Consider the following 14,572-nt stretch of genomic DNA (forward strand, 5'->3'; position numbering starts at 1 on the left):
CACATAACACACGGATTAAGAGCGGCTCTCTGGCCATTAGGCATTGTTATTCCATCTGATCCAACAGGCCTAATTAAAGTATCTTAACCTTGTTGGGCCTAATCTCTTGGGTCACTCTATAAAACATGGGAGGGTCTAAATCAAGTAAAATGCCTCGGAGCCTCTTGGTTTAAGAGAAAAGCAATAAAGGATTTGAACACCGCCTTGTAAGCCATGTAGTGTGGGATCTGGGAGCTGCTGGTGAAGAAAAGGCAGCAGCAAGGTAAATATCCTAAGGTCACGCAATGAAACTAGCTTCCCGAAACAATCAGTCTGAAAACAAGTCGTAACGTTGTGTCATTGTGATAATGCAGCGAAAAAGACAATCCCATTGGCCATTTACAATTTGATTTAACTGGGTTTATATTGTATAAAGAGTGAGGATACCGGTGGGGGAAGAAGGTGAAGAAAATACTTTGATGAAAACAAACAAAGAACATCATAATTGTAATCAACATCTTTCTTAATTGAAATGGAGCCAAGGAAGACACATAACTATACTATGTGGGCCTTGTTGAGGGATTTATAATGGCTACCGACAAAACACAATGCAGAGGGGTCAAAACAAGAAGATCAGGAAATGAAACATGGCAGTAAATTGGTAAAGGTGACTGCTAACACCTAGAATGATTGCAGCTGTGGAGTAAATTGCATTTTGTCTGAAATATGTTGTGCTTTCCTGTGAGATGGTACAATTTCAAGAGGCAGAAATTGCCGGGTGGAATATATCTTGTTTGTTGAAAGTATAGCTTACTGTCTTGCCAGGTCCAATTAGAGCATTTTGCTATTGCAATATGCTAGTATGACAACACGTGTTTATTACTCTCTGACTTTGCAGTATATAGTACTGTACATCTATCTCTCACAAAATAATAGAAGCTACTGTCTAAGGTTGTCTTCGTAGTATTATGGTTCAACCAGTGATGCAGTGTCCATTATTTAAAGAGGACGGACTGGCTTACCTTTGCTAGCACTCTCCACGTGTTCCAGCTCTTCAGGGAACCTCAGGATCTCCGGGTACTTCTCTTCACACTTTTCGGCCAGGAAGTGAAGCAGAGTTGTGTTTTGGTCGGACGACTTAGTGTCTCGAAGCTGAGAGAGAGGTGAAGTCATGGGTGAGTCACAACATCAGTTGTTCTTATAATATATGCATATAGCAAAAGCTTTTATCCCAACGTGACTGACAACAGTGAGTGCATACATTGTAGTACATTTGACCTCCAACTCACGACCCTGGCGTTGCTATCGCCATGCTCTTACCAACTGAGCCACACAGGACCATAGAATGTTCTTAGAACGTTACAGATGTAGAATCTTAATTTCAGCCAGTTTGCTACAGCAGGAAAGTAATCCTGCAGCAACAGGAAATGTGAATAATTATGTGTATTTTAGTTCATGTACATTTTTCTAGGGGTTGATAAATCAAGTCTGACATTTCAAAGTGGAAATTACAGACTTCAGAAGCCTTTTTAAACCTCACATACACTACAAGTTTGACATGCTTTCCTTCAACAAGGTGATCAAAATAAGAACCCACATCTGTAGAAAATGCCACGACAACAAAGGATCTGCATGAAACAACCAACATAAGGGCAGGAGAGCTTATGCATGTATGCTTTCAGCTCGCTTCATTTCAGTCTTTCAGGAACCACCTTTGGCCTACTGTGCTTTTACCATATGACAGAGGCATATAAGGAGGGCCTATATAGTACAGTTTGTTAGTGAAGGTCACATACATTTCTAGAGATAAGATGGGCTGAGAGGCATTCTGAGAACTATGCATCTGCAAGAGAGCACAAGGGCAGATATGCCAATGCATTAAGTAGACTTGAATACAAACACAAATTATTAATACACACAGAAAAACACACAACATATCAAACAGCACATCTGAATAAAAAAATATGAAAGGTTGGAGAAAGGAAAAGAGAATGGAATATGCTAGACTAGATAAATACAATTGGAGAGAAAAAGGCCAGTACAGCGACTGCCAGCAGCATATTTTCCATTGTGGACAACTGCACACGCCTTTCAGAGATTCTGCATGACCTTTCAATGACATGTTTGTGCTGGAGAGCAGGGACAAGCCAAATCCCTTTCCTCCCCTCTTCCTCTCTTAACATCCTGTCCAATTTTTAGAGCAATTGACTCATTGATGCATTCATCCCTATATGCATTTTCTCACTTGGTTTAATTTTTTCACATAGGCTTAATTTCAGTGCCATCAAAAAATATTCACACCCCTTGACTTGTTCCACATTCCGTTGTGTTACAGCCTGCATTTTTACATGATTTTTTTAGATTTTGTATCACTGGCTTACTACACACAATACTCCATAATGTCAAAGTGCAAATGTTTTAAGACATTTCTACAAATGAAGAAAAATGAATTAGTTGAAATGTCTTGCGTCAATAAGTGTTCAACCCCTTCGTTATGGCAAGCTTAAATATATTCACAATACTAGCCTAATTTACATAGTTAAAAGAAGGAAGCCCGTAGAGAATAAAAATATTCCAAAACATGCATCCTGTTTGCAACATAGCACTAAATAAGAAGATGGCGTCTACGTACATGGCAACTCTGCTTCTAGCTCCTAAGCAACTTTGCAGTATATTTTTTGTGTGTGTTATTTTTTTACATGATTAGCTTAGAACATTTTGTTGTGTTATTACATACAGCCGGAAATATTGTGGACTTCAGGAAACAGCAGAGGGAGCACCCCCCTATCCACATCGACGGGACAGTAGTGGAGAAGGTGGAAAGTTTTAAGTTCCCCGGCGTACACATCACGGACAAACTGAAATGGTCCACCCACACAGACATCGTGGTGAAGAATGCGCAACAGCGTCCTAATATTTATATACAAAAGTCTGGACACATCTACTCATTCAAGGGTTTTTGTTTATTTTTTAACTATTTCCTACAGTGAACACATCAAAACTATGAAATAACACATGGAATCATGTAGTAATCAAAAAATAATCTCACACATAACATATATTTGGATTCGTTTAACACTTTTTTGGTTACTACATGATTCCATAAGTGATATTTCATAATTGTGATGTCATTACTATTATTCTATAATGTAGAAAATAATATAAATAAAGAAAAACCCTGGAATGAGTAGGTGTGTTCAATCTTTTAACTGGCACTGTATTTCTTCATTTCATTATTTTACTTTTAGATATGTGTTTGTATTGTTGTGAATGGTTAGATACTACTGCACTGTAGGAGCTAGGAGTTAGGAACACAAGCATCTCGCTACACCCGCACAACCATCTGCTAAATATGTGTATGTCACCAATAAAATTGGATTTGAAAGTAATACTGCAAAGATGTGGCAAAGCAATTCACTTTTTTTCATTAATACAAAGTGTTACGTTTGGGGAAAATCCAATGCAACACATTACTGAGTACCACTCTCCATATTTTCAAGCATAGTGGTGGCTGCATCATGTATACTTGTAATATTTAGCGACTGGGGAGTTTTTAAGGATAAACATGAAATAGAATAGAACAAAGGACAGGCAAAATCCTAGAGGAAAACCTAGTTCAGTCTGCTTTCCACCAGACAAGGGACAATAACCTAAAACACAAGACCAAATCTACACTGGAGCTGCTTACCAAGAAGACAGTGGATATTCCGGAGTGGCAGAGTTACAGCTTTGACTAAAATCTGCTTGAACATCTATGGCAAGACTGAAAAATGGTTGTCTAGCAATGTTCAACAACCAATTTGACAGAGCGTAAATCATTTAAAAAATAATCTGCAAATGTTGTACAATCAAGGCAGGCAAATCTCTTAGGAAGACTCACAGCTGTAATCGCTGCCAGAGGTGATTTGAACATCTATTGACTCGGGGGTGTGAATACTTAGGTCAATTGTATAGTTGTGTATGTCACTTTCACGACATTTGCAAAAATTTCTAAAAACGTGTTTTCACTTTGACATTAGAGGGGCATTGTGTGTATATGGGTGAGAAAAAAAATGATGATTTAATACATGTTTTATTCAGGCTGAAACACAACAAAATGTGGAATAAGTCAAGGGGTATGAATACTTTCTGAAGTGTGGGTCGGCACTTCAAAATAAAGAATGTCCCTCATGACAGGCTAGGTCAGACGCACTGCACTGCTGTTTACCTAGATGTCAGTTCCTTTGGCCATTCACAAATATGAATGGTAGAGAAATTGGTGAATAAAGCTATTACTATGTAACTACCTACAAACACAGTGTTGGTTCTACAGTCATTTTTGTGTAGTTACATTAGGGGAACAAAAGTACAATTGTTAAGGTAAATTACGTATGGTTTGTAAAGTGTTACCGAATCTTACAACTACTGGATCATACCACAGTATTTACCCATAAATATACTATAATGTATGTTTACTGTAAATATAAATATTTCAGCAGGACTGGGGAGGAGGGGTTGGGGAGTTACCCACTGAGCAAGATCTGTCAGGCTGCATCTGAGCAGTATTGAATCATACATCCACGTCAGCACAGCACTGCAAGGTGTGTGTATTAACAACCCCTCCCCACCAAATGTTTTATTTTGCTGCTGGAAAACAAGTTATATATTTTACCCTTTTTACTTATTTACTTAGGTAATGCAAAGGCAAGTTTGAATTTAATTACAGCTGTTCATTACATTGGACCCATGTGTCAACCACTCCTAAAAAATACTTAGTTGCTCCACAACGCTTCCCAGCACAAAGGTATCAAAAATGCAAAAAGTGCAATCGTAGTTGACCCTTTCACGAATCTCGGGCACAAAACTTTGAAAAGGAATTGAAAATAGATATACGTTGCGGTATAGTACAACAGGAAACATCTATTCAACTCTAAATGTGTAACAACCCAGAGAGGTAGTCGAGCATACTGCATAACTCCCTAACTCCTTTTTTCCCCGCATCCCTCCCTCCCTCCCTCATGGAGATAGGAGGGACAAAGTAGGGTCTGAAGGGCTGCTTTAGGTAGGGGCACCGGGGATGGCTTACCCCCCTCGCCCTCGACGGCTCAAACAGATTGTTTTCTGTCAAGACTTGACTTCAGGATGGCTGGTTTGAGGGGGGAGAAGAGAGAGGGAGATATCCTTTTTTTAAACATAAAAAAAGATGGTTTCCATATCCCCAAGGTCAGCCCAGAAAGGCACAGCAAATTCAAACCACCAGTGCAGTGGCAACTGCAGCAGCTGTGATACAGTATTAACCTTCTTACGAAGAGCCATGCCAAACTCTCAAGATTCTGGCAGACCTCCCTGGGAACAAATGTTTTATGATCAAGATTTTATTGCTACACAAGGGTTACATTACATTGATGTGTGGGGTAGCCAGTGGTTGACTAAGACAACAGGTAAACCACATGATCATATGAGAGAGTAAATCCATTCCCATTCCAATTTATGTTTTCTCTTCTGCGTTGTCTTAAAATGTATAACGTTTTGGACATCAGAGAAATGGAGTCTTATTTGAGTCAGAAGACGATGTAGGGAAGATATACAAAACCTTGCAGAGAGCATATCCAACTGACAATCTCTTAGAAAACAATAAAAACTATTGGAACCAAAACTTAAAAAGAAGTGATGTTGGCACAAGATGGAGGGAAAGTTGGAGCAAACAGTTGAAGTCAGAAGTTTACATACACCTTAGCCAAATACCTTTTAAACTCAATTTTTCACAATTCCTGACATTAGACAAATTATTTATTTCAGCTTTTATTTCTTTCAACACATTTCCAGCAGGTCAGAAGTTTAAATACACTCAATTAGTATTTGGTAGTTTGTACAGATGAACGTGGTACCTTCAGGCATTTGGAAATTGCTCCCAAGGGTGAACCAGACTTGTGGAGTTCTACAATTGTTTTTCTGAGGTCTTGGCTGATTTCCTTTGATTTTCCCTTGATGTCAAGCAAAGAGGCACTGAGTTTGAAGGTTGACCTTGAAATACATCCACAGGTACACCTCCAATTCACTCAAATTATGTCAATTAGAATATCCGAAGCTTCTAAAGCCATGACATCATCTTCAGGAATTGTCCATGCTGTTTAAAGGCACAGTCAACTTAGTGTATGTAAACTTCTGACCCAATGGAGATGTGATACAGTGAATTATAAGTGAAATAATCTGTCTGTAAACAAAAAAAAAAAAAAAAATACTTGTGTCATGCACAAAGTAGATGTCCTAACCGACATGCCAAAACTATAGCTTGTGAACAAGAAATGTGTGGAGTGGTTGAAAAACGAGTTTTAATGACTCCAACCTAAGTGCATGTAAACTTCCGACTTCAACTGTATACTATTCTATCCTACATAGTCTACATATAAACTAAATATTATGTCCACAAACTGTCCATAATCTCTATACATCCCATCACATATATATACAGTACCAGTCAATAGTTGACACCTACTCATTCAAGGGTTTTTCTTTGATTTTACAATTTTCTTCATTGTTTTCTTAATTGTAGAAAACTATGAAATAACACATACAGAATTATGTAGTAACCCAAAATCAACATTTATTTTATATTTTATATTTTTCAAAGTAGCCACCCTTTGCCTTGATGAGAAAGTCCAAGATCAGCACTTTTGTTTTTTGTTTTTTACGCTGAAGATTATTTTCCTGGCACCACTCCGCCAAGGCCCTCACCTCCTCCCTGTAGGCTGTCTCATCATTGTTGTGTCATCTGCAAACTTGATGATTGTGTCATCTGCAAACTTGATGATTGAGTTGGATGTGTGCATGGCCATGTAGCCATGGGTGAACAGGGAGTACAAGAGGAGGCTGAGCATGCACCCTTGTGGGGTCCCTGTGTTGAGGATCAGCATAGTGGAGGTGTTGTTTCCTACCTTCACCACCTGCGGGCGGAATTTCAGGAAGTCCAGGATGCAGTTTCACAGGGTTGGGTTCAGCCCCAGGGTCCTGAGCTTAACGATGAGCTTGGAGGGTACTATGTTGTTGAAGGCTGAGCTATAGTCAATGAACAGCATTCTTACGGAGGTATTCCTCTTGTCCAGATGGGATAGGGCAGAGTGCAGTGTGATGGCAATTGCATCGTCTGTGGATCTATTGGGGTGGTATACAAATTGAAGTGGTTCTAGGGTGTCAGGTAAGGTGGAGGTGATATTATCCCACACTAGCCTCTCAAATCCCTTCATGAAGACAGAAGTGAGTGCTACGGGGCAATAGTCATTTAGATCAGTAACCATTGATTTCTTAGGTACAGGAACAATGGTGGACAGCAGAATGGGATAGGGAGAGATTGAATATGTCCATAAACCCTCCAGCCAGCTGGTCTGCGCATGCTCTGAGGACGTGGCTAGGGATGCCGTCTGGGCCGGCAGCCTTGCGAGGGTTAACATGCTTAAACGTCTTACTCACTTCGGCAACGCTAGTCGGTGGCACTGTTATCAGCAAAGCGGGCAAAGAAGGTGTTTAGCTTGTCTGGAAGCAAGATGTCTGTGTCCGCAATGTGGCTGGTTTTCTCTTTGTGTTTGTCTGTAGACTCTGCTACATACATCTCGTGTCTGAGCCGTTGAATTCTGACTCCATTTTGTCTCTGCACTGACTTTTTGCCTGTTTTATTCCCTTACGGGGGCATACCTGCACTGTTTGTATTCCACCATATTCCCAGTCGCCTTGCCGTGGTTAAAAGTGGTGGTTCACACTTTCAGTTTTGCACTAATGCTACCATCTCTTTCCACAGTTTTTGGTTTGGGTAGGTTTTAAAAGTCACAGTGGGAACAACATCCCCTATACTCTTCCAGATGAACCTAGTCACCATATCAGTTTATACATCAATGTTATTCTTAGAGGCACCCGGAAGATATCCCAGTCTGTGTGGATGGGGACAATATATCTGGAGAGAGCCATGATTCCGTGAAAAAGAGTATGTTACAGTCCCTGATGTCTCTCTGAAAGGAGATCCTCACCCTGAGCTTGTCTACTTTATTGTCCAAGGACTGAGCATTAGCGATTAATATACTTGGAAGTGGTGGATGGTGTGCACAACACCTGAGTCAGACTAGAAGTCCACTCCGAATATTTTTTTTCCGGCAGAGGCGTCTTGGAGCAGCCTTTGAGGTAAGTTCAATTGTTTAGGGAGGTACGAACAAAGGATTCAATTCAGGAAAGTCGTCTGGTCAGAATGCTGGTGAGTTACTGCCACTCTGAAATCCAAAAGTTATTTCTTGGCTGTATGTAATAACACAAACAACTTTCTAGGCTAATAATGTTTGAAAAACATAAATAAAATAACTTAAAAAAATATATTAAAAAAACAACAATCTTAATGTCAACAGTGAAGAGGTGACTCCGGGATGCTGGCATTCTAGGGAGAGTTCCTCTATCCAGTGTCTGTGTTATTTTGCCCATCTTAATCTTTTATTATTAAGATATGGCTTTTTTTTTGCAACTCTGCCAGAGGGCACGCATCCCGGAATCGCCTCTTCACTGTTGACATTGAGACTGGTGATTTGTGGGTACTATGTAATGAAGCTGCCAGTTGAGGACTTGTAAGGTGTATTTTTCTCAAACTAGACACTCCAATGTACTTGTACTTTTGCTCAGTTGTGCACTGGGGCCTCCCACTCCTCTTTCTATTCTGGTTAGCCAGTTTGCACGGATCTGTGAAGGGAGTAGTGTACAGCATTGTATGAGATCTTCAGTTTCTTGGCAATTTCTCGGATGTAATAGCCTTCATTTCTCAGAACAAGTATAGACTGACAAGTTTCAGAAGAAAGGTTTTTGTTTCTGGCCATTTTGAGCCTGTAATCGAACCCACAAATGTTGATGGTCCAGATACTCAACTAGTCTAAAGAAGGCTAGTTTTATAGTTTTCAGCTCAATTAACATAATTGCAAAAGGGTTTTCTAATGATCAATTAGCTTTTCAAAATTATAAACTTGGATTAGCTAACACAAACGTGCCATTGGAACACAGGAGTGATGGTTGCTGATAATGGGCAGCCGTACACCTTTGCAGATATTCCATAACAATCTGCCATTTCCAGCTACAAAAGTCATTTACAACATTAACAATGTCTACACTGTATTTCTTATCAATTTGATGTTATTTTAATGGACCAAAAATGTGCTTTTCTTTCAAAAACAAACAAAAAACATTCTATATGTATGCATATATATATATATATATATATATATATATATATATATATATATATATATATATATATATATATATATATATATATATACACACACAGTATATCACAAAAGTGAGTACACCCCTCACATTTTTGTAAATATTTGAGTATATATTTTAATGTGACAACACTGAAGAAATCCCACTTTGCTACAATGTAAAGTAGTGTACAGCTTGTATAACAGTGTCAATTTGCTGTCCCCTGAAAATAACTCAAAACACAGCCATTCATGTTTAAACCGCTGGTAACAAAAGTGAGTACACCCTTAAGTGAAAATATTTTGTGTGGCCACCATCATCTTCCAGCACTGCCTTAACCCTCTTGGGCATGGAGTTCACCAGAGCTTCACAACTTGCCACTGGAGTCCTCTTCCACTCCTCCGTGATGACATCACGGAGCTGGTGGATGTTAGAGACCTTTCACTTCTCCACCTTCCGTTTGAGGATGCCCCACAGATGCTCAATAGGTTTTAGGTCTGGAGACATGCTTGGCCAGTCCATCACCTTTACCCTCAGCTTCTTTAGCAAGGCAGTGGTCGTCTTGGAGGTGTGTTTGGGGTCGTTATAATGTTGGAATACTGCCCTAAGCTCCAGTCTCTGAAGGGAGGGGATCATGCTCTGCTTCAGTATGTCATGGTTCCCTCAATGAACTGTAGCTCCCCAGTGCCGGCAGCACTCATGCAGCCCAAGACCATGACACTCCCACCACCATGCTTGACTGTAGGCAAGACACACTTGTCTTTGTACTCCTCACCTGGTTGCCGCCACACACGCTTGACACCATCTGAACCAAATAAGTTTATCTTGGTCTCATCAGACCACAGGACATGGTTCCAGTAATCCATGTCCTTAGTCTGCAAGTCTTCAGCAAACTGTTTGCAGGCTTTCTTGTGCATCATCTTTAGAAGAGGCTTCCTTCATTAATACAGGTAACGAGTGGAGGACAGAGGAGCCTCTTAAAGAAGAAGTTACAGGTCTGTGAGAGCCAGAAATATTGCTTGCTTGTAGGTGACCAAATACTTATTTTCCACCATAATTTGCAAATAAATTCATTAAAAATCCTACAATGTGATTTTCTGGATCTTTTTCCTTCTCATTTTGTCTGTCATAGTTGAAGTGTACCTATGATGACAATTACAGGCCTCTCTCATCTTTTTAAGTGGGAGAACTTGCACAATTGGTGGCTGACTAAATATTTTTCCCCCCACTGTATGTAAGTTGTTGTTCGTATGTGCATGTTTGTATTTGGTATAAATAAAAAAAAAACATTATCAATTGGACTACTTTCTTGATTCCTCATAATCACAACAAAATGGAATATGGTGCACATTTTAGGACTAAACAGCAGCATATGTAGAATAGGGCTGTTGGAAGACCAATCAAAGTCATTGGCAACATTCCCACCCCCTGCCACTGTCAGGGGCAAGATGGCAAAGGGAGTGTGAGCCGAGTCGATTACACATAATACAATTGACCACGCTCCAGGACATAAACACTTACATGATTACAACAGAACCAACCATGTGGTTCAGTTCACATTCTGACGCATCGGGCTGTGATAAAAGGGCATACACATTGCCACTGATAGTCTAATGGTAATGAGTGTTAATGCAACAGGCCACTATGCTTCTGCTCCGATAGCCATAGAAGCACCATGATGAGCATCACCATCAGCACACTTCCTTTCATCACACATTGGCTTCTAATCTCTTTATAAAGCAGCACGTTAACCTCACCAGCCCCAATTTAACACTTGCTAAGGGTGAAAGATACTTATTATTCAGGCACATCCTGTTAAAGCACTATTTTCTCTCTGTTACACCATCCCTCTTCTCTCTTCTCAGTTCTCTTCACTTATCTTTACTTATTTTCTCTTGGTTTTTCTCTTTTTCCAACTTGCTTAGGTTGACAGACAGACGGCCCCCTCGTCTTGGTCCCTACTTTGTGCAGCCACAAATGTTGTCTTAGCTCTAATGATCAAGAATTACTTTAAACAATATGCACGGTGAGGGGAATCACCTACCATGGTTCTACGCAAACAATGGCCTCATATTAATCGTTGCACATCACAGGCAGATAATTAGCTATTCAAAGGGCTCTGATCAATAAAGTATTTAGTGTGGATGAGGCCTTTGTACCCTTTTGAAAGTGAAAGGAGTGTTCCGCAGAATTATAATGCAATTGTTACCAGGGAAAAATGAAAAGCGGTGAAAACCCAAACTCGAAAAGCCGGGAGGGGGTGGATTGATGTAATATTTAAATAATTCCCAATATCATTCCCTATATCATGGAAGGCATGAGGAACGCACCAGTACAGACATGAAAACAATACCAACCACTTGGTGGTGGGGGAACGTAGTATTACCCGAATCCTAATGGTGTTCTCTTTATTTAAACATAATTATGCTCTGCTGCACCCCACACTCAGCCACTGGGTTGTTTACCATTCACTGTCTAAGCACGCGCACACACACACACACACACACACACACACACACACACACACACACACACACACACACACAGAGAGAGAGAGAGTAAAGCAACAATACAGGTGTAAAGATAACACACTTTAAAGGCTTTCACTATTTCCATAAAAAGTCAGGTCTACACTGATGACCCCGGCAGGTTTAGTGCAAGTCTGTTTTCTCTGGTTTCCACAGATACCACCACAAGAACAACTTATAACTTTGTATCAGCTAGGTTACAGCTATCACCATCAGAACAACTTATGGCTTTGTATCAGCTAGGTCACAGCTATCACCACCAGAACAACGTATGGCTTTGTATCAGCTAGGTCACAGCTATCACCACCAGAACAACTTAGGGCTTTGTATCTGCTAGGTCACAGCTATCACCACCAGAACAACTTAGGGCTTTGCACCAGCTAGGTCACAGCTATCACACCCACAACAATTTGGGGCTTTGTATCGGCTAGGTCTTTGAACAGCAAACATACGCTTAGTAGACACTCATTTTCTGAAGTAAATTCAAAATACTATTTTTCCTTAATTAAGAACCCAAACAGTACATTTTGAAAATGAAAGAGCATTGTCAGCAAACACACTTGCCAAGCCTCTAGCTTGAATTATCATGAACACTCCAGCAGATCTGTTGTCTACAGAAGAGTAGACAAGTCTTGACATTACTCTCAGTAAGAGATATCTAATTCCATTCAGAATTACACAGATTAACCCCTTTAGATAACAACATTTCATTAAATTATATACCATTCATAATACAACTATGAGAAAATGTAGTGGTGGACAGAAGAGGTAAGACATACATGTTGATTGACCTTTGTTTCCATTGCGTTGGATATAGATCCTTCTGTAGATGCATAAGACAATTATATATGACAATAACTCATACAAAATAATGGTTATACTACAATATATTTTAGGGACTGTCATGGTTTGTCGGTGTCTTGGGTCAGTTATTCACTGTCAAACTCAATCTAAATAATCAACATTACAGGGCTATGCAATTAGGTCCTGGAGGGCCTAAACATTTATGCTGTTTTTTTCTGGTAGTTAATTGCACTCACCTGGTGTCCCAGGTCTAAATCTGTTCCTGAAAATGATGAAAACCAGAAGAGTAACTAGCCCCGAGGGACATACATTATACCAAGATGGCATAGCAGTTCAGACGTCTTTTGTCCTCGTCTTGTCGTGTCCTGTATATATATATATATATATATATATATATATATATATTTACAACTTTTTTCAAATACATTTTATTTTTATTTTCCATCAACTCATCTTCAAAACACTCTCCTGCAACCCGCCTCACCAATTTATATTTATAAAAAAGTATTATTTACCTCAAATCTGTAATCCTCCAAGAAGCTAGCCAGAAACTCCAAGAAGCTAGCCTGAAACCAGCCAGAAGCTAGCCAGAAGCTAGCCCAAAAGCTAATCCAGAAGCTAGTTCAGAAGCTAGTTAGCTTCTTTACTGGCAAATTGTTAGTATTCAGCTAACCACGGTTTGTGGTCATCAGCTATCCTTTAGCTCGAAAATCTATCGCCAGTTTTGTACGGCACAGCGCGGCTCGGAACGGAACATACCGGACCAATTTTTCTCTCCATGTCCCTGGATTTCGACTGCTCTCTGGACATTCATACCCGGATCTCACAGCTAGCTAGCTGCTATCCGTGTGACTATCGGCTTTCGTCGATTCCGGAGCAAACATCAATTATTCCGGAGCTGGCCAGCTACGTCAATCACTCCTGAGTTCCATTAATCACTCCTGGGCTGCAGTCACCTATCCGGACCCGTTTTACTGCCTACGCGGAGCCCCACCGGGCCTTCACAACTGGACATATCTGGCAGATTATGAGCATTGGGCCAGTAACCAAAAGGTTGCTGGATCGAATCTCCGGGCTGACAAGGTAAAAAAAAAAAAGGTGTTGTTCTACCCCTGAGCAAGGCAGTTAACCCACTGTTCACGACCCTCGATGACATGGATGTCGATTAAGGCAGAGGACACATTTCAGTTGAATGTATTCAGTTGTACAACTGACTAGGTATCCCCCTTTCCCCTTATACCCTATATTGTAGCTGTCATCTCAAGACACCCACGAACACTGTTTATAGAGGCCTTGTTGTTGCATATTGCTGCACATGTATCCCCTACATAATTACAAGATATTTAAATGGCAGTTATTATGGCCTGCCTGAATCTCTGTGTTGCTAATGACAATGTGGCTAGTGGTCATAGAAGTGAATGTGAAATGAGCAAGGGAAGGAGAAAAAAAATAGTGTTGAGCTGGTGGTAATTTCACATCGTATAGGCTAATTCTACATGGATGTAGGTAATAAAATACTCCTGATGCATTAGTGAAATGCTGTACTTCTACCTATTTATGTCTCTGGAATGACTGCCACCCCAACTCGATGCTGATTCTCCTCTGGCTTATCCACAGTTGTCCCACACAAACGAGATGCCCTGGGTTGGCACAGTGGGTGGTAATTGGCTAAGCAGATGCCTATTGCCCAATGATAAATCATGCGGTCATATTACTGTACCAGCACAGAGCCTGGGCACACAGTGGTTTGTGAGAATGACATACCGTACACACACACTGGATCATGTTAAAGGAGCATAATGTAGTCCTATATTAAAACACAGCTGTCTCTAAAATGTAGCAAAAACCTGAGACCCGCCTGCTAAACCGTGGACGAACCAGTCTTTAGAAAAGAAAAGAAACGAGGATGCTGGCACTGTCTCATCTACAAGGAGTCTGGAAAGAAACACTGTGCCGATCGATCGATAGATCGATAGATCGATAGATAGATAGATAGATCGATCGATCGATCGATAGAGAGAGAGAGAGAGAGAGAGAGAGAGAGAGAGAGAGAG

General features: G+C 40.3%; 1 protein-coding gene across 7 annotated transcripts in view; it reads right to left on the reverse strand.

Moving 5' to 3' along the window:
• The window catches only part of LOC110505192 (protein diaphanous homolog 2), a 648,044-nt gene that overhangs the window by 225,621 nt on the left and 407,851 nt on the right, over positions 1-14,572 (reverse strand). For all 7 annotated transcript variants that reach the window (XM_021584239.2, XM_021584242.2, XM_036969763.1 and 4 more), the window contains one exon: positions 1,002-1,131. In XM_021584239.2, coding sequence (XP_021439914.2) covers positions 1,002-1,131 — 130 coding nt within the window. The remainder of the gene's footprint in view (positions 1-1,001; positions 1,132-14,572) is intronic.

The sequence above is a fragment of the Oncorhynchus mykiss genome, chromosome 31, assembly GCF_013265735.2.
Source record: "Oncorhynchus mykiss isolate Arlee chromosome 31, USDA_OmykA_1.1, whole genome shotgun sequence".
NCBI classification, from domain to species: Eukaryota; Metazoa; Chordata; class Actinopteri; order Salmoniformes; family Salmonidae; genus Oncorhynchus; species Oncorhynchus mykiss.